Here is an 18,517-nt window from a genome sequence, read left to right as displayed (position 1 = left end):
AAGTTCTGCTAGACCAGAATTAGCTGAATCACACACACACACACACACACACACACTGGTGTGCTCTGGCCTAGCTGAATGCAGTAAGTTGTTTTGCTTCTTTAGACGCTGTGACTGCTAGCGAGTATTTTTGCAGCATTGAAAGCCAAAACAGTTTGAGGGTTTATAGCTCGATCACCTCGTCTTGACTCCATCCTCACCACCTGACAGCTCTCTTTATTCTGTTATGTAAATGGCTAGTGAACTTTTCAATACTTGTAATATTTTTTTATTATTATTCATTGTGGTTTTATTTATTTTGCTGTGTTTGCAATTTTTGAAGTGGGATTGAACAGATTTCCCCCACTACCGCCCCAGGCTTTGTAGGCTCTGCACCTTTCCCTGTCTATGAAATAAATCTCAGATGGCTATTCACTTAGATAAATTTGAAGTCTTGTCTTACAAGTTTTTATTGACCGATGAGGTGGCAGGAAAAGAGTAATTTCCAGACAGGCACTGACTTGCTCCATTGTGTAAGAGAAGGATGAATGTTCAGAAGATTTCAAATAGCTGCACAGTGCATCCAGCTGCTCTGCATTTGTAAGGACATTTTTCTTTGTTATAGCTGGCTTCCTCTGTCTTACAATTTATGTGAAGTGAACAAGTTATATCAAACCTAAAGGCCTTGTTTAAACAGCACAGTCAGAGATACATGATCTGTGTTACTGAGATCAATGTTAGCATGTGTATCACTGTTAGGTGAAGTTTTCTTCAACCTTTCTGTGAGCCTTGATTAGTGCAAGGTTTATGCGAAGTATGTATTGAAAAAGAAAGGGCAGGCTTCACAGCTCCAACCGTTTGTGCGTATTATCAAGATTGCTATCCTCCAGGGACAATTCCTGACTCTTTAGCTCTATTCGTTGCAGATACTCTCCAGAAGTACGTAGGATTGAAAAAGTATGCTGGTACTCCGCATGCAAAGGAGTGAGACTAGAACCCTTTTGCAGCTGCTCTTTTGTTTTCTCCTTCATTTACTATAGATGCCAAGATAAAACAGCAGCATAAAAACCGTATGGTGGCTCAGGGGAACCAATCCCACTGCCCTTGAGCGCTCAAGCAGGATGTGGCTTGCCCTCGTAACACTTGTGATCTATGTCCGTACATCACCTTCCCACGTCTGTGTGTGCAGCCAGATAAGTGCAGGACACAGTCACAGAATCTTTTAAGTCATGTTATCCCTGTCTGCCTCCACTGACTGTCCACTATCTGGGTGTAAAACCTTGGCATAGACAACCATAGTGTTTACCTTCCATGCTATGCTTGGTGATAATCAGACCCGGTTCTTAAAGCCTGTGTTATGCATAGGCAACCGTGTTGTCATGGGCAGCTGAGGACTCGGCAAGGTGTTGCAAAGAGATAGGTTTGTGGGTCTTTTTTTACAAGTGACCAAGAGAAGCAGTTATCTCTCCCCAGCAGTAGTGGGATCAGATGCTTGATCCTGATGTGCTTATTGGTTTTGTGGTGTCTTGGGGATGGCAGGAGGGGACTGGGCACTGTTAAGCTGCCATCCCTCACCTTTCTTCCTGCACCCCAATGTACGTCAAGTGACAAAGGAGAAAGTCCTCTTGCCTCGGGACTTAGAGGCAGTTGAGGCATCACTCTTCTGGGGGATTTCACAGGACCCCAGGGGAATCTTGCTTCCCCTGCCTGAGTTCTCTTCGTGTTGCATATTTATCTCTCTGTCCCGTTACTTTCTTCCTGTTGTGCTGAACTCTAAGAAAATACTACACTGCTCACAGCATAATTGCAAAACATCAAGAATTTATTAATTTTCAGGTAATATAGAGTCTAAAGTTAGGAGCTGTCTTCGTATTTCTTCATTCTCATTTTAAATCAAGCAAATCTATATACATGTTTTCAGACATCTGTATAAATTATGCAGTCAAAGTCAGGGAAAGTTTCTTCTCCTGTTTACACACAATATTTCCAGAAGCACTCGGAAAGATTCCCACGTTTCTTGTACTGTTTCCTGTCCTTGGTCAAGAAGCGGCCCAGCAAAGCAATTCGAGGATGATTTCCATAGAAAGTCTGCAGTCAAACAGCATTAGAGAGCATTAGCGTCAACCAGCATGTTGGATGGTAAGTGTTCCCAGTGGGAAAGTACGCTCTTCACCACCCCAGCTGGTCACACAGCCCTGTGTTCTGACTGGGGAAGGAGAGGTAGCTGCCCAGGGTGCCCTGTGATTTAGATGATGCACTACAACTAGTCTCTGTCTTCTGCCTTTATATTTAATCCAGCCAACAAGTGAACAGGAATTACGTTCTCTATTTACCTAATGGTTCATAACAAATCTGATAATACTGTGTTGTAGCACAGGGGAAAAAAATGGCACGCAGCTAGTACTGGTTAATGGCCTGGTCTGGCAAAGCTGGAAGTTGGCCTTTATTTAGAAAGCTGCTTTTCTGAGGGGAAAAAAGTGGTAGGTTTAGAATGAAATGCTCTGGATTACTTGCTTTCTTTTTTTCTTTTTTTTTTTTCCTCCCCTGCTTATCTAACTGCTAAGTGATTTCAGTTTAAGAACACTGTGACATACTTTAGTCTATACTGTTTATGAAGTCTGTGGATCTTAAATGATGTCTCAGTAACCATTCAGTGTAGTTTGAAATGTGGAGTCTTATGTTTCTTGTTTCAGTGACTGATGGTCATTTACTTACCTCTTTGATATTTTCCCTTGCATTGTAGCTGCTGGGGCTAGGACCTGGTAGAGGAGAGACATAATTAAATGTTTTAGCACTCAGAAATTGTGAACCTACACAAGTCATTTTTTGTGCCGTAATGCTATAGCCAGCAGAAGTCTTGAACTGGAATGTTCAGAGGACGAGACAGAAAACCCTGTGCTGCAGCACAGCCAGTTCTTCTTGTGGCACACAGTTCCAGTAGGATTGGGGACTCTGAAGATGGAGGCTGTACTGTTCTCTTCAGCAGGCATCTCTTATGTTGGTTACCCCCCAAACCATCTATTGCTATTGATTCTGTACTTTCTGCAAGAACTGATGTTTTTTTAAGGGACACTGCTATTTTGTTTTGTCTGCTAGTTCCTAATTTGGAGACTTTTCCAGCTAGTATTGAGCTGCAAGTGTGGCGGCTCAGCAGGTTTCCCCACAGTCTCAGTTAGCTAAATGACAGCTCCATGTCACCTACGCATGATGTTGTATTTCAGTAAATACCCAGGAGTTGGTGCACAGTATCTGTGGAAACTGGGCAGGCAAACCATGGGCACTGTCCCATAAACTGCTGTGGTAAATCCTCACCTGCTTTGTTGTCTTCAGTCAGTGTGCCCAAGAGCTCTGGCAGAAACTGAAGCAAGGAGGTGCTGCTTAGGCTGCCCATCCGCTCCAGATTTAATCTTGAATCTTCATCAGCTGCAAATGGAGGATGACAGAATATGGTAAGAGTCTTTTGCTTTGAATCCCTGTTTCAATCCATCTCAGATGATTTCTGATCAGGCTTGTTGGCCCCGCCTGTTGAAGATTATCATGAAATCACCCATCATCCATCCTCATTTAATGACTATAATAGAGGATAGCTGGGTTTTGGTTTATTCCTTCCCAAGCTTTGAGAAAAGATACCTTTCTGATGTTAATCTCAGATTGTCATTTCTTTGGTAGATCTTTCTTTAAGATAGTTTTTTGACCAACAGCAGCCCCTCCCATCGCTTGGGGAACTCGCAACCTAATCCTTCTGGTACTCGGCTGTAGACAACCCAGGCTTGTATATAAACTATTTATTTATTTTAGTCCATTTCTTTATCAACTGTGCTAGAGCTTTTCTATGAATAAAGACAGAACTTCCTGTTCAAGGTCTATTAACCTGCTCAGTTTCCCAACTATTAAATGCAATAAAATGGGGAGACAGGCAGGAATAAATGTAGGAAATCTTAAAACTTATTTTGGGAGCTATGCTTCTCAGTGCATTTCAGTCATCTCTCTCAGTTAATGTGCGTACCAATACAGATATTATTACTTTTTTGGAAACAACAGATTGCTGATACCTGATGGAATTAATTTATATGTGCATAGAGAATTTAAAATTCTGTAACTAGCCTGTACCCCAAGGCAAGTTGCTAACAGGAGCCCTTAGTGGTGTTATACTTATACTTGAGGCAAATAAGGCTTTTGTAATCTGAGCAGTAAATTTCATACTTGCTAATATATCACAGACATTCAAAATTGTGGGCAACGAGGGTGCTATTATCAAACTCTAGTTGTGTAGATTAATATTGGTTTGTAGTTGCACTTTTAGATGATACTATGGAGTCTTAGTTGCTGTTAACTTAAAGGGATGGGTGAGGTATAGCTGCTCAATAGGGAATACATAAAAAAATAATCTGTTGAAAATAATCCTCTAGCATTTCAAAAACTTGGACCAAGATCAAGAACTTGAAGACCTTGGACATCCACGTTGTTAGTTTGTTCACTGTACGAAAGGACAATTGCAGAGGATAGTGGGGATTTCAGTGTAAGACTCTAAGATGACTGTAGCTTCTCTGTGCTATGTGGAGACAATTCGTATCTCTAGCCTTGCATTATTTTTTTTACTTCAGAGCAGTGTTAGCAGGTAAATTTGGCTTGAGACTTAAAAATATCAAAGCAACCCTCTTTAATACAGAGTTCTACTTCTATCTTATCCAGCCTAGAGACTCTTTATATTTGCAAGGAGGATTTAATAAGCCTAATGGATGTCTTCAAACAAATGCGGTAATTGTTAGAGCCAGCTTGTTCACCCTGTGATGTGATAGATGTTATCCATACTGAGTCATGGTTGCCTGTAAATGTAAGTTACATAGTGAAAGGCTTGAGAAGATGCTGGCTTAGTGAGTCCAAGATTTTTCAAAGCAAACTGGGGACTACTGATACCTATAAACAAGCACAATGGCTGTTGCACCTGCAAAGCAGGTAAGAACAGCAGCTTTTTTAATAGCTTTATGCAATAACTTTGGGTTTGATTTGCCTGCTCTTTTAGAGCTCATTTCAGAAACTCTTCCAGCACAAGTCAGGTCTGATGACAGTAACCTTCCGAACTCTGTGGTGCGTTTTTACTGAGCTATTTCAGTCTTGACTTACAGTATAATTTGAAACTTTGAGGACAGTTTTTTTCAAGAAAAGATTTATTCTTTCACTGGATTGAATGGAATCTGCATTAGTGCAAACAAATAGCATGCTCAATACACTGCTATTTTTGTAGTCTAAGATGGACTTGCCTGTTCTTGATCTAAGTAGGACTGCATTAATCTTTGCAGTAGGTTTTCCCCCTTTTTAAATACAACTTCAGTTAAATGTAGCTCATTTTAAAGTGTAGTAAGAGGAGAGACTGTACAGCCAAGTTTCTTTAAATTGCCCAATGCCTACTAATACTGTTTCAAAGACAGACGCTGAATATGCCAGCTCGCATGCAGTGCTGGAAGGCTCAGATACCTTTGTCTCCTGGATCTCAAAGCAGCAGAAAGAAATATTTAGGGCACCCAACCTCCCCATTTTACAAGACTAACACCCACTGATTATATCACTTGCACTGCTAGTGCACTGAAGACATTCCTGCTTTTTCTACAGCTGAGCAGCACAGATAAAGGCCCCTCAGAAAGCATACCTGCTTCTCTTCTGGGTTTACTGCTCCAGCACCTGCTTTATGGCCATTAAAATCAAAAGACTCTTACCTGAGAGTTGATAAGACATCTCACTGGCGTTGATGATGGGGAGAGACGAGAGAGGACAGGAGAAGCTGATAATAATGAGACAGCAGAATACCAGCTTATGCATTGTTGCTGTGTTGAATGTATTTCGTCTTTGTCTACCCCTGTAATGCAGAACTCCTGTCTTGACTGTTGCCCCTGCTCCCAGTTTCACCCGTTATATAGCTGCTCATGACCTCATAAATATCATCATGTTCTCTCCCCCTTAAAAAAAAAAAAAATCCAATGAATTTATTGCCCATTGATTCTAAATGGAAACCACTTTGCATTGATGTAATTTTTCAAGGTAACAGTTCATAGACAATAAATTTACTGTCTTATAGCTTGGTGTACAAAATGGATATTATATCAAACCAAGCACAGTAAAGTTTATAAATCTGGCATTAAAAAAAAAAGTAACTTCCAGTTATAAATCATAAGTTAACAAAAGGGTCAGACGTTGGTTGAAATGACCAGGGCAATAAGACAGCTGATTTATGAGCCTTAGCAGGCTTGACGCAAAGCATCTGATATGAAATGCACTTTTTTTTTTCCTTTTGTGAGATGGATGGATGTGTTTATTGGATTTGGGGTTCTTGCGCCAGAAAAAGTGAAAAAGAAGGGGAGTTAAAACATCTAGTTAATTTACAAAGAGAATGTTAGGGGAGTTCAATTATTTATTATTTTTTCCTTGTAGCATTTCACATCTATTTATTTGAGAAGACCTCATCCAATGTTGCCCTAGAGAATTGTCTTGGCAGAGAAGGTACACCTTCCATCTGGAGACTTGCTTGGTACATATAAACTACTTTGGTTGATATTGACACAGGTCCCTCGCTAGACTGGGAGACCCTTTTTCATTTCACTTATCTTCTCTTTCTCTCAGTTGGAAGTAAGTACTTAATTCTGCGTGTGCTAGCTAGTGTTTTTTCCTGTTTGCCTTTTGCTGTTATTTAATGCTAACACAGTAGTAGTTGCTATATGTAATCTCATAACTCTAGTCTCCATCTAGCGTATTTTGTCTTCTCTGCTTACAATTTCAGGTTTCATATCAAAGAGCAAGGACTGGGTGGACTGGTCCCTCATCTTCCTTGTCTATGAAGCATCACATCTATCTGCGTAGAGTCTTGAAAATACAGAAAGTAAGTTGATGACAACTTACTTTCCTTTAGGTGGTGAGAAGAGTACACCTGTTCAGGTTCATAATAAATTGAGGTTAGGTAATTTTCTTTCCTGCCTCTCTAATCAAATGTTTGTGCCTTCAAATGCTCTTCAAAATACTATGAAATCCAATGACTATTACTAAAGTTCTTTCCCTATGCTGAATTGTGTGAGAATTTTAAGTTGCAAGAGGAGTGAACTTATCTGCTTCCTTTTTTCTTTATTAACATTTCTGGCTGAAGATTGATCTTTATATTATATATTCTGTGGCTCCTAGGACTAATTTCAAATTAGTCATATATAACAGGTGTATTTCTGCTGCAGGTCTAATTCAAAGAGAGCATGCCTTGCACATGCGTGGTTAACAGGTTGACCAGAAAAGCTGTGGGCTCTGTGAATCACAGAATGGTTGAGGTCGGAAGGCACCTCTGGAAATCATTTAGTCTCATAGCAGGATCAGTCAGAATAGTTTGTCCAGGAGAACGTCCAGTCAGGTTTGAATAGCTTCAAGGATGAAATGGGACAGAATTTCAAAACTAAGCTTGACAATGGCCTGAGCATCCCCATGTAAGTTCAAATGCTTTGCTTTGAGTGCAGAGGGTGGGGAGTGGGAGGGGTGAGGGAGGACCTTCAGAGGTCCTTCCAACCTAAGCTTTTCTATCATACTGTGTGTACAGAGAGGTCTAGTATTGACTTCTAGAATACATGCTGTAGGTGTCTGAACTGCAAATCCCGTTTCTCTGGACTTCTCCTTGCTGAAGTGACTGGATATCGCAAAAAGAATTCCTCTACAGAATTAACCTACTGCATATTATATGACTCTTGCCCTGTGCTTCCCTGCAAGAGAAAGAAGTAGCCAGAGAGGAATTCTCTCTCCTCATCTGAGTCATGCAACTCTTCGTTCCAAAACTGCAGACAGTAATTAGGTCTGATTTGATGCATGATCTCACTGTTGGTGCTGGATGCTCTGTACAAATGCTTCTCCTTCAGTGAACTATCAATGACAATGGCATTATCAATATTCGCTCTGAGCATCCTCCAAGGAAAGCTAATGAAGCACTCTCCACGAGCAACTTATGTCCTTTGCCTTCTCTCAAGGAAGACTCAGCCTCTGAGAGCCATCATGAAGTACGTCATGTGGAAGTTGGGCAACTTGCCTGCAGCTTATTGCCTTTACTCAGATTTGAAATTGTCACTTAGACACTCTTTCCCCTACCAAAATGTCAAAGGCATTTTCCTCAGGGGACAGTGCACACGTCATCATGCAAAGCAAAGAAACAGCTCATCCTAAACAAAAAACATGGGTGAGGGAGGTAAATGTGAATTGCACTTTGAAAACTTGGAAACTGAGTTGCAAGAAACTGTTTTAATTTTTATCACAACTACTCTTTTGTGGGAAAACTTTAAGTTCTTCTTTATACTGATAGACTTTCAACCGCTTCAGTTTAAAATAACAGGGCAGCAGCAGTCCAGATAAATTACTGAGCAAACTCTGAATAGTAAGTATATTTTACCTGTCATAAAATATTATCCTTAATTAACAGAAGAAACAACTATTCTTGGTTTAAAACAGTGGCTCATGAAGAATAAATTGCTAATGAAGTCAAGAACGCTTTTTTTAAAAAAAAGACACAAAAACTCCAACCAAAAACACCCCCCAAAACTATCCACCTTCTGAATTAAAATAGTAAGGATGAAATCTAATCTATAATACAAAAGCTTTTTTCCCCGTTTTAAAGTGCTTTATGATAGGTAGGCACGAGTTGTTATTTTAGTCAAGTATTGTGACAGTTGGCAGGAATTTCAGAGATGATGATGTGATTTAGGAGTAGCATTTGTATGAGGGACTTTTGCCTAGGATATAACTTTTGGAGTACCTTTCTGGCTTGGATTTAGTTTGCTTGAAGAGACATGTGCAGTAGAATGTTTTTGTATTGACACTAATTTGCAGACGAGCTTATCACTATATAAATGTCCAGCTCTTCCTTGAATTTTACTAGAATTTTTAACTTAACATCTTGTTTTGATGAGTTATATGTATTGGCTGGTGTGAGAGAAAATATATTTGTAGTGTTACTTATTTCCCCGCTAGGGTCTAGCAGATCATTTAGGGGGTCTGGGGTTTTTGCTTCACTGTTCACTGTCACTGCTGATTTAGCAGATATCTGTCCTCATTAACACTGAAGAACTTTAAGTTAAAATTTCTCATTTTAGCTAATTATTCAGCTTTGTAACATGATTATTAGATCCATTTTGCATACTGAAATAGCTGCCTTGAGAGAGATCATATGTGTGGTACGTTGTTTTTCCTGCCACTAGCTTGCATTGTCTTATGTATGCTCTGCACTTTAGAGTGTACTGAAAATAGCCTGTTGGGAGACTCGGAGGATCAAAGGTAAAAACTAACCATAACTTAGGCACTTGCTGTTAACTTCCTTTTTTGAAGATGCTTCTTCTGTCCACTGTGTGTGAACTGTAATGTGGTGCATGTGGCATATGTTCTGTATAACCAAATAGCATATATGGTGCATTTGGGTATGCACAGTAGCATTTCTATCTTAGAAATTTCTCTCAAAGTTATGTAAGGTCTCTGAGAGTTTCTGATCTAGGTTTTCTTGTTCTGTGGTGGGCTGAAGGTGCATAGGTGAGTATCTGTGCGTAACTGAACACGTACCTCTGTGTAAATGAAGACGGCAGGTCCATAAAATATCTGGAGATATTTTATTTTGCTACGGAATTGGCAAGTGGTCTAAAAATTCTCTAATACAGGACCACAGCTGCCAAAACATTGCTCCTTTGTCATATAGTTTCCACCAGTTTGGGGGAAAATAAACCCTCTTGATTTTTGGCCCTGCTGGGCTGGCACACTGTAGTCTGGGTATATTCTCCAAGTGAAGCCTGACAAACTGGTCCTTAATTCCCCTGTCCTCTTAGCACTACAGAATTAGCAAAGTGAAGCTTCACACTGTTTGACATGAAGGAAAGTAAGTCTGGCATGACTGGAGCTTGGAAATATAGCACATTGATATCTTATGGGAATCAGATTCTGGATAATGTAGCCACAAACAGAGGAGCAGAGACCAGATCTTGAAATAAGGTTTCTTCCACAAAAAAGGTAATGGAACTAACTATGTAACTACAGTTTATTTTTAAAACTGAAAGTATGAGAGCAGACGGTATAAGGAAAGAGAAGAACGCTTCTGCAGCAAGAATGGAACTTTCTCTTTGCCTTTCTCCCACTCTCCCAAGGTATCCCAAATAATCTATTCAATCCTAATAAGAAATTATGATCTGGACAAAAGCTGAATAAAAACTTCATCTTTTTCTGGTCAGCACACTGTACAGGAAGGAGTGCAAAGCAGCCTTGCTGAAAGGCATAGGCTGTGAGTCAGTGACTGTCCATACTTACACTCTTGTTTCATCAGCTATGGAGCAAGCTGCAAACTTGGGCTTATTTTCTTCAGAGATGCATTTCTGCTTCTGCAACACTGCTGCACTTGGAATCAGTAAAAGTTTCCAATTTAGGCTTCTTTGTTGCAGAGAAATCTGTCATGAGGCATTTTCAAGGCAAAGTACTGGGTTTTTAGAGACCTTCCAATAATCCAGGGTAGTCCAAATCAGCTCTGATTCTAGACATAGTGCACCGATCCTTTCCTTCCTGGTGTGGGGTGTGTGAAGGGAGAGAAAAAGAACTGGTAGAGGTGAATACATTTTCCTATTTGGTTTTCTGAATAGGGCTAGATTAAGTTTTGAGTGGCTGTACGTTTTAACAGTTAGCAGTGTGCCTCGACCGGTGATGGGTACCTCATTTTTTCAGCCTATGTTTCAAAGAAAAGGAACCTCCTCCGCTCACGCTGGCCCTGTCCCCCGGGTTTGGGGAGCGATAACAAGTTGTGCCCCGGAAGGTGGCGCTGAGGAACCTCCTGAAAAGGCGGGAGTGCCCAGGGAGCAGCGCTGGCCTCAGGCCGCTCCGATGGCTGGGCATCGGCTGAAGACTTGTCCAAGGAAACTGAACTGGGGAAAAGTAACCATGTGGTGTTGGGTTGGGCGGTTCAGGGTCGGGGTTTTTTATTTTTCTTTTCTGAAAAAGGTTTTATTGCCCTTCCCTTCTTGCATACACATACGTTGCTCAGCTAAAGAACTCTTACCTTTTTTGAAGAATGATTAAATAAAGTCCAAGGACTTTTAGTCTGGAGGAAGTATCCATACAATGTATTCCTTAGACATTATGTTTTCTTGAGTAGCTTCACTGATAGGAAGCAGCTGGTATTGGTACTGCATCAGAAGCTCAGTCTACTGAAGAGCACCACAACAATTATGTGGATCAAAGTAAAGCAGACAATCAGGTCAGGACAGAGTCTTCACTCTTGAAGGGTCCTTACGTGAAAAGTGATATGATCTGCTCTGCTTTCTCATTTACTATGACAATCTTTTTCCTTCTCCTAATGCTTTTGCTGTCTTGGCATTTCTAGAAGCAGTCAAGGCTTCTTCTCATGTTAGAAAGCTTGGAAGACCTCCCTTTGTTATCTAGTTTAACTCTCTGAAACCACAGTTAAAGCATTTTGTGCAGGATTCTGACCTTCACAGTGCTTTTGTGTAGCAGCCCCTTTGTTAGTCCTTTCTTACGCCTTGTTCCATTCCACATGGTAGTTTACCTTCCTTCTCCCTTCCTGCTTGTGCTGTTGTTACATTCCTGGCACAGTTCCTCTGTCTGCAGTGCTCAGCTTTGTCTGTCTGTCTGCTATAGGTAGAAGTGTGGGGAGCAGAAAGGAAGAAGGAGCTTTCAAAGAGAGGGTTCAGGAGGGTGCTTGCAGGACTCGGTCCTTGTTTCGGCCTTGGCACAGGACCATGGACAGGGCACAGAGGGTGACACTGGGTGGTGCTGGGAGCCCTGGTGGCTGCACAGGCACCAGGTAGTTGCTTGTGGTATTTCTGGTGTATGAATTCATGAATATACCGAATAAAGCGTGCTTTTTTTTAATTTTATTTTAGCTAATTGTCTTCTAGTTTGGTGAGAAAATGGACATCTTCAGCAAATAGAACTATGGAGTTTAGCATTGCTTTCTGTTCCCCTCCATCCTTGAGCACATAAGGTTGTTCACATCTCTGTCACCCTGCGGTTCTGGTCTCAAGAGATCCTAATGTCCAGTCAGCCTTGGTCCTGTCCCTGCTGGTCCATGTTCCCAGGTTGTCTGATAGCATCTGTAGGGACGAACTTAACAGAGGGAAATAGTTGCCAAACTAAATATCCAGTAATGTTGCTATATTTGTTCTCAGGATTATTAGCTTGGATGATTCCCATCAGCTATGGTACTCTGTAACTGAAAATCTAGTGTATCATGTTGATAGCTTTCTTTCCTGAAAATGTTTAAATAACTGGTGGGAACCAAATACTACTATTTGTATATTTTGTAATAACAACATTATTCAGAAATCAGTTTTAATTTGGATAGGCATTGAAACAGAACCCTTAGAATCATAGAATGGTTAGGGTTGGAAGGGACCTCAAAGATCATCTAGTTCCCACCCCCCCTGCTACTGGCAGGGACACCCTCCACTAGCCCAGGTTGCCCAAAGCCTCATCCAACCTGGCCTTGAACACTTCCAGGGATGGGGCCTCCACAACCTCTCTGGGCAACCTGTGCCAGGGCCTCACCACCCTCACAGTAAAGAATTTTCTTCCTAATATCGAATGTAAATCTACCCTCTTTTAGTTTAAACCCATTACCCCTTGCCCTATTACCTGTGTTTGGTTTTGTTTATAGTACTATAGAATAAGCTGCCTTTTTCTGCAACTGTGGATCATATGTATCTTGTATTCTGTATATTCACAGTCTTTTTCTGTGCTAGGGTATCTTTGTATCTTTGGACTTTCGTGTAAGTACTGTTGTTATATAAAATATTTGTATATTCATAGTTTTATCAGTGGTAGATATTATATTTTTCTTTTCAAAAGAATAGTGCAGTCTTCCTGAAGTTTAATTTAGGTTGTAATAAGAAATTATCCAGCTAATCCTGCTGCAGAGCTAGGTGACTGCTGCACACTGTGGCATTTTCACTCTTGTTCTGTTCTTAAGCTTAGACCATTCGTTATTTTGAGGCTTTTTTCTATACAGATTATTTTCCTAGAGCCTGCCTACACAGACATCTATACAGCTGAGGATTTAAAGGAATTAACTTCAACTTTAATATTTCTGCATCCTAAGGCTTCAAATGCAACTCTTAAAAAGATGGTACTACTAATGTCAAAAAGGGAAGCAGCAATACCCTGCTGATTCTTTTCTTAGTAGTTTGGCAGGCCAGGCTGTTGTCTTGCACTTTTTCTGGCTCAAAGTGAAGAAGTGCAGAAATACTAAAGCAGCAAATTGCAAGATGTGGATGAGGCATAAGAATTGTCTTCCAGATTTTCCTGCTTGAGACTACTTCATACTCTGTTAATTGCATGGTGCTCTGCTTCATTAGTTTCTTGTTACAAACCGTTCTATCGGAAGCTTAATAAGATTTTACCGTCTTTGAAGATGGTGCCCTGTTTCTTTATCTAAATGAGCAAGAGGATAAGGGCTTGTATCTACAGTGGGGCTGGAACAAAGGCAACTTTGTCAGAGGTGTTCATATTCTTTTATTTTTCTGTCCAGACTTTCACATTTGGTGTACACGTGTTCTTCCCGTTTTTACCACAGAGGCTTAAGATCACTTATCACCCTAATATCCACAGCTGATATTAGAGGACAAATTTCAGGTAGTTCTGCAGAAGTTCAGTGCGTGGGCAGGAGCCACTGACTAATTAGAGAGGTACCCTAATAATCATTGGCATTTAACTGTCCTGCTTAGCATAGGCAGTAAATTAATGGCTCACAAAAGCAGACTTGACTTTTTTGCTTTGCTTTCCAAATGCGTAATCCCTTTAATCCTTCACTACGTGGAGTTTTTTTGTTAATTAAATGGAATCTCTGCAGGCTCGGTGATTCACGTTTCAGGATAAATACGTGTACTTAACAGGAGGAAAGTTGGCATAGGTCTCACTGGGCAACTTGAGGTTTAAAGTGGTTCTTTCAAGGTTATTTTGTAAATTAATGCATGTGTCTTGGCAGTCAGCCACGTAGAAACTTCCCTTCACTGAGAGGGATTAAGAGATGGAGTTTATCAAATAATTCCCGCTAGAAGCGTTAACTGATTTTTCTCTGTGATGACTGACTGACTTTCTGACTGATCTTGACTAGAGTGGAAAGCTGTCCTTGGGGATGGGAGTGATCAAGAGGAGTAGGAAAAGGTGAAGGAAGCAGATGTCGGGTCTTTGTCTTCTGATTTGTCAAGTTGACTGTTTCTTGTTACACTGGAACTAAGTAATGGGAGCAAAATCCTCTTTCCTGCAAGAATTCTCAAGGCAGATTTATGATATAAGAGAGTTTTGGAGAGCAGTCCATATTTAGCCTGCTACTCGTATGCCTTTGCTACGTGTGCATTTTTTATGAGTAAGGCTTGTAACAGACAGGACCAACTAGTTACTTCTGAGCAGAGTCTGCAGAAGAGATAGGAAATAAGAAAAAACCCACCTGTGCATGGAAGCATATGGTTTCCATGCTTGAAAGAGTGAGGTTAGTACCTGTATCACAAGGAAAGGATATATATAAAAATGATGTGCTCATTTTAGCACAGTCCTGTCTTTTTTCTTTATCGTCTTCCTACCAGCTGTGTAGCTCCTTTTTTCTAATGTGCAGAACCATCTGGTGAAGAAGAACCCTCATATAGCAGACGGTGAAGGATACGTAAGACCAGGAGAGGAAATGCTGCAGATAAGAGCAATGCTCAAACTGGCTTTCAGATGCCATTTATGTTCCTGCTCTCATTCCATCCATTTCTCCACTAGTCCTTGTAACAATCCCCCTTCCTTAAGCTGGAGAGGAGGATGGGGAGGTATTTCTGGCTGTTTGTAACCACTCAGCTGTATTCTTGGCCTTTTCGACTGAGGAAGGGAGTTGCTTTACAAAGCCTAGAGCGTGCATATAATATCCCATCCCAGCACCTGTATAGCTTTTCTAAAAACCCTCTGCAAGACAAGCAGGAGTTATGCTTAGAAGGAAATAATCCGTTGCCAGCCACCACCTGTGGAAACAGGATAGTGTGGGAAGCCTCCAAAGCTGCCTTCATTTACTACTCATTCTGCCACCATGCTAATGTTTTATTTACATGATGATCTCCTCCTGTGTCATTAGGCATGACTGGAAGAAGGTGCAGAAACAGTTACAGAAGGTGGGATAATTAGTACTGCCACAGCACAGTAAATCCTTTTCCTGTCCTATTAATTCCCTGAGGCATTTTTAATCACTCTTGAAAAGCACATAAATGTTACGTGTTGCAGCCGCACTGTTTCAGGTGAGAAGTATTCTGGTCATAGCCTACCCTATTGATGATATAGTTCTAAATCCTTTTACTCTCAAGTTAAAGAACAGCAGCTTCCTTTTCTCTTATTAGAAGTCTGAGGGAACCATCAAGCATTTTCAGTGTCTACATCTCTACTTCTATAAGGTAATACACTTATTGAGGTGGACCACAGCAACTCAAAAAGATGCATTATTGAAGGTGGCTGGAGCACTGATAATGTAAATTGGGGGGTGGGGAATCTCTTTGGCCTTCTGATGAGATTATAGCTTGATAAGACAACTGTGGTGCTGAACTGTAATGTTGCAGCTTTTCTGGGGTTGATAATGTTTCCTCCCACCACTCCTTTCATATACCTGTTCACTGTATTTTCCATTCCATTAAGAAAAATATATTATGCTTTTGATACTTCAGTGAATTTTGCTTTAGGCATGTATGTACACTTTCTTCAGAATTGTGTTCTAGTCTTTCAAAGTTGCTCTAAAATTTTTATAAAGGTGCACTGAGTAAAGGTAGTGTGATACCTTTTTTCTGTTGTGTTGGTGGGGTTTTTTGGGGTTTGTTTGGGGTTTTTTGCCTGCTTACAGGCCCATATAGTGTTCTCTTCAGGTTAAATGGTTTACACTTGTTCTAAATGGAAAGTATTGAAATATCAATGCTGTGAATATTAGAAGGATTTTTTTTTAATATAAACATTTCTCAAGTCTATAGTGTTGTAGCTAAAGGCAAATTGACTCTTTGACCTCTCCATCTACCTTTCTCTTTTTCCAGAATTGTATTTGTTCTAAACCTGCTGAAATGCTTGCGTACAGGAGACAAGTGAACCAATGTAACCTGAGACTTGGTTTAAAACTGACTTAAATGGGTAAGTCAGACATTTTATTTCAGTTTTGAAATGTCTTGTTTCGGTTTGGATTATGTAAACTGAGAGTAGATTTAACAGGTTTAAAATATACTATGAAAAGTCATCCTTAAACTGAAGTAGGTGTCTGTACGGGGTTTTGCACTTGGTAAATCAAATAAAACCTGGTTTATTTTCTTAATGCAAACAGGTTGGACAAAAAGGAGAGATTTTCCCTGATTTCAGTGGGTGTTCAACTGGTGGGTTTTTTCATTAAAATATAATCCAGTTTGCTTCAGAGTATCATAGGAATAGTCTGCTGCTTCAACTGGCAGGCACCCAGGATCTAGAAGGTGAAAGGAAACATAATAGGTGATATCACAACAAACTCTTGCCAAATTGAGGTTAGAGGGAATTTCCATTTTCTTTGTAGATGGTATTAAAAGTTGTTATTTACAGTGAGGGAAATGACAGTATCCAACAGCCTTTTTCATGCCAGTTCCAGGGATAGAAGGATGCTCAGCCATCTGTTCCTGATGCACAGCTAACACAAAACCTGTGGGGTGGAGAACCTCCTTAGACGCTAAAGACGAAAGCATCATATTGGGGAAGGCTTGTCCGTAGCTGAGAGAGGAACTGAGGTACAAAGCTTGGTGATGGAAAAAGACTTTGTACAATTTTAAGAGTGGAACTTACCTCGACACTTTATCACCTGTTTAAAATGCAAGCAGAGTGGTACAAGTTGCCTGTTTAATACTATTTCCTCTGTGTTAAGTCTTCAGAGTGGACAGTCTCCTAGGGAGGTTTTAACATCATTAGTGTTAGTATCAGAATGACTGTCAGAGAAGACTATGCTTCTGTCCTATGAAGGATCTGATAGAAAGACTGAAAATAAGAAATCATATTCCTGCTTCTAAAAAAAAAAAAAAAAAAAAGTTACAATGTTTAGATGTTTGAGAGGAGCTATTACAGTTTCAGAGTCTCTCTCATCCAGAAATATCAGGCATAGAAATGCACAAGTGTGCTTGGAGGAGAGAGACAGAAAATCTTTTGCTATGAACCTTTTGCTTTCCTTAGCCACACAACTCTTGCAAGAAATTATGAAGCCAAGACATGTGACAAACATGGTTCTAATTACTGATGCGTAACTGTGCCAGGAAATGGTGCTGGTTCTGGAAACAATAAAAAAGCAGCAGGGTCCCCTGCTTAAACTTATCTTTAAAGAGGATTTGTCTCCTTTTTCCATGCCTTCAGAACTCTGCCTGACATCACCTGGGCCTCCGCACACAGTCTGGCTAAGAGGACACTTTCTGACTTCCAAGAAAAACAAATGGAAATGCAAAGAGCTTGCATCTGGCCTGTTACCTCATCCTCAGCCACCTGGACTGCTTGAGAGTCGTCATGGCATTCCCAGCTCCTTTTTGCTTGCTACATAATAGATTAAAAAGGCTGTTGAGAAAAGAGATGTTCACTGAAAGCAGACAACACTTAGAGCTCAAAGAGGTAGAAGGACTGATCTGCATTATTTCTACGTGAACCCATAAGTTTCTTCAAGTATTAAAGAATCTGTCTGTTCAATAAAAGCTCCCTGTGAAGCCAAGATGCACATGATCTATCAATTATTTGTCATCACCAAAAAATACTTCTTTTCCACAGCCCTGGTTCTGAATTACAGACAGACAGGCTTTACTCCTTCCTTCTGCCTTAATTACCAATATTCAAAGATACATGGTGCAGTTTCTTCCCCTTCACCCTTGCTGGATGAAGTATTTTACAGTGCTCAACATGCATGCAGGAAGGCTGTCATCCTCTGTCTTAAGAAACAGACAAATTCAGCTACAAATTCTGTTCAGGAAAGCTAGTAGAAGCTTAATTCTGATGACAATGGTTCTTTTAATCTAGTCATTGAGGATCCCTAAATCTTCCTCTGCAAAACTTGAGAGAACAAAACCTTCAAATAATTGCATGTGGCATCATGAATAATTTAGATCAGATGCTTTGTGGCTTGTACAGTAGCCACTTGTCAACTAATGAGCTGCATATTATCTAGCTTTGACTGAAGTTTTGTTAGCTGCCATGGGTTTTTTCAGAAGACAAAAGAATAATTTAAAAATTAAAAAAGGAAGTTATAAATATGTGGGGTTTTTGCAGATGCAAACTTCTGAACAAACTTAATTGATAAGTCTGCCTATTGCATTTCCATAGCATACTGTCAGAAGTGGTTTTACAGCTGTCTGCTACATGCATAATGAAAAGGAGTATTTAAGCAAGTTCTTCAGTACTTTTAAATAAAAAAAAAATCTATTTATGTGGGGTATAGAATGGGAACAAGCTTCTAATACATTTGTTCTATGTGATCACAGTGAAGGCAAATTGCATGACACACAACAATGAATTATGTTCAGCGAAGTGCGTGATTCTATGGCTT

At 40.3% G+C, this 18,517-nt stretch overlaps 1 protein-coding gene across 1 annotated transcript; it reads right to left on the bottom strand.

The window, feature by feature from the left end:
• Positions 1–1,699: 1,699 nt before the first annotated feature.
• UTS2 (urotensin 2) lies at positions 1,700–5,845 on the bottom strand. The gene is made up of 4 exons (XM_010312872.2): positions 5,694–5,845; positions 3,292–3,402; positions 2,695–2,738; positions 1,700–2,067 (listed from the first exon to the last, which is right to left on the bottom strand). Exons 1-4 carry the CDS (start codon positions 5,794–5,796, stop codon positions 1,951–1,953), a joined length of 375 nt encoding a protein of 124 aa, XP_010311174.1. The 5' UTR covers positions 5,797–5,845; the 3' UTR covers positions 1,700–1,950.
• Between the last annotated feature and the right edge of the window lie 12,672 nt (positions 5,846–18,517).

This window comes from Balearica regulorum, chromosome 21 (genome assembly GCF_011004875.1).
Source record: "Balearica regulorum gibbericeps isolate bBalReg1 chromosome 21, bBalReg1.pri, whole genome shotgun sequence".
Taxonomy (NCBI): Eukaryota; Metazoa; Chordata; class Aves; order Gruiformes; family Gruidae; genus Balearica; species Balearica regulorum.
This window is presented reverse-complemented; position numbering and strand designations above follow the sequence as displayed.

What these genes read in the sequence shown, in the direction of transcription:
- UTS2 (XM_010312872.2), bottom strand. Translation starts at nt 5,796, where the DNA reads ATGCATAAGCTGGTATTCTGCTGTCTCATTATTATCAGCTTCTCCTGT. An exon ending in GATGTCTTATCAACTCTCAG is followed by an intron (nt 3,403 to 5,693) that starts GTAAGAGTCTTT and finishes CTCCATTTGCAG; the next exon opens with CTGATGAAGATTCAAGATTA. An exon ending in GACTGAAGACAACAAAGCAG is followed by an intron (nt 2,739 to 3,291) that starts GTGAGGATTTAC and finishes CTCCTCTACCAG; the next exon opens with GTCCTAGCCCCAGCAGCTAC.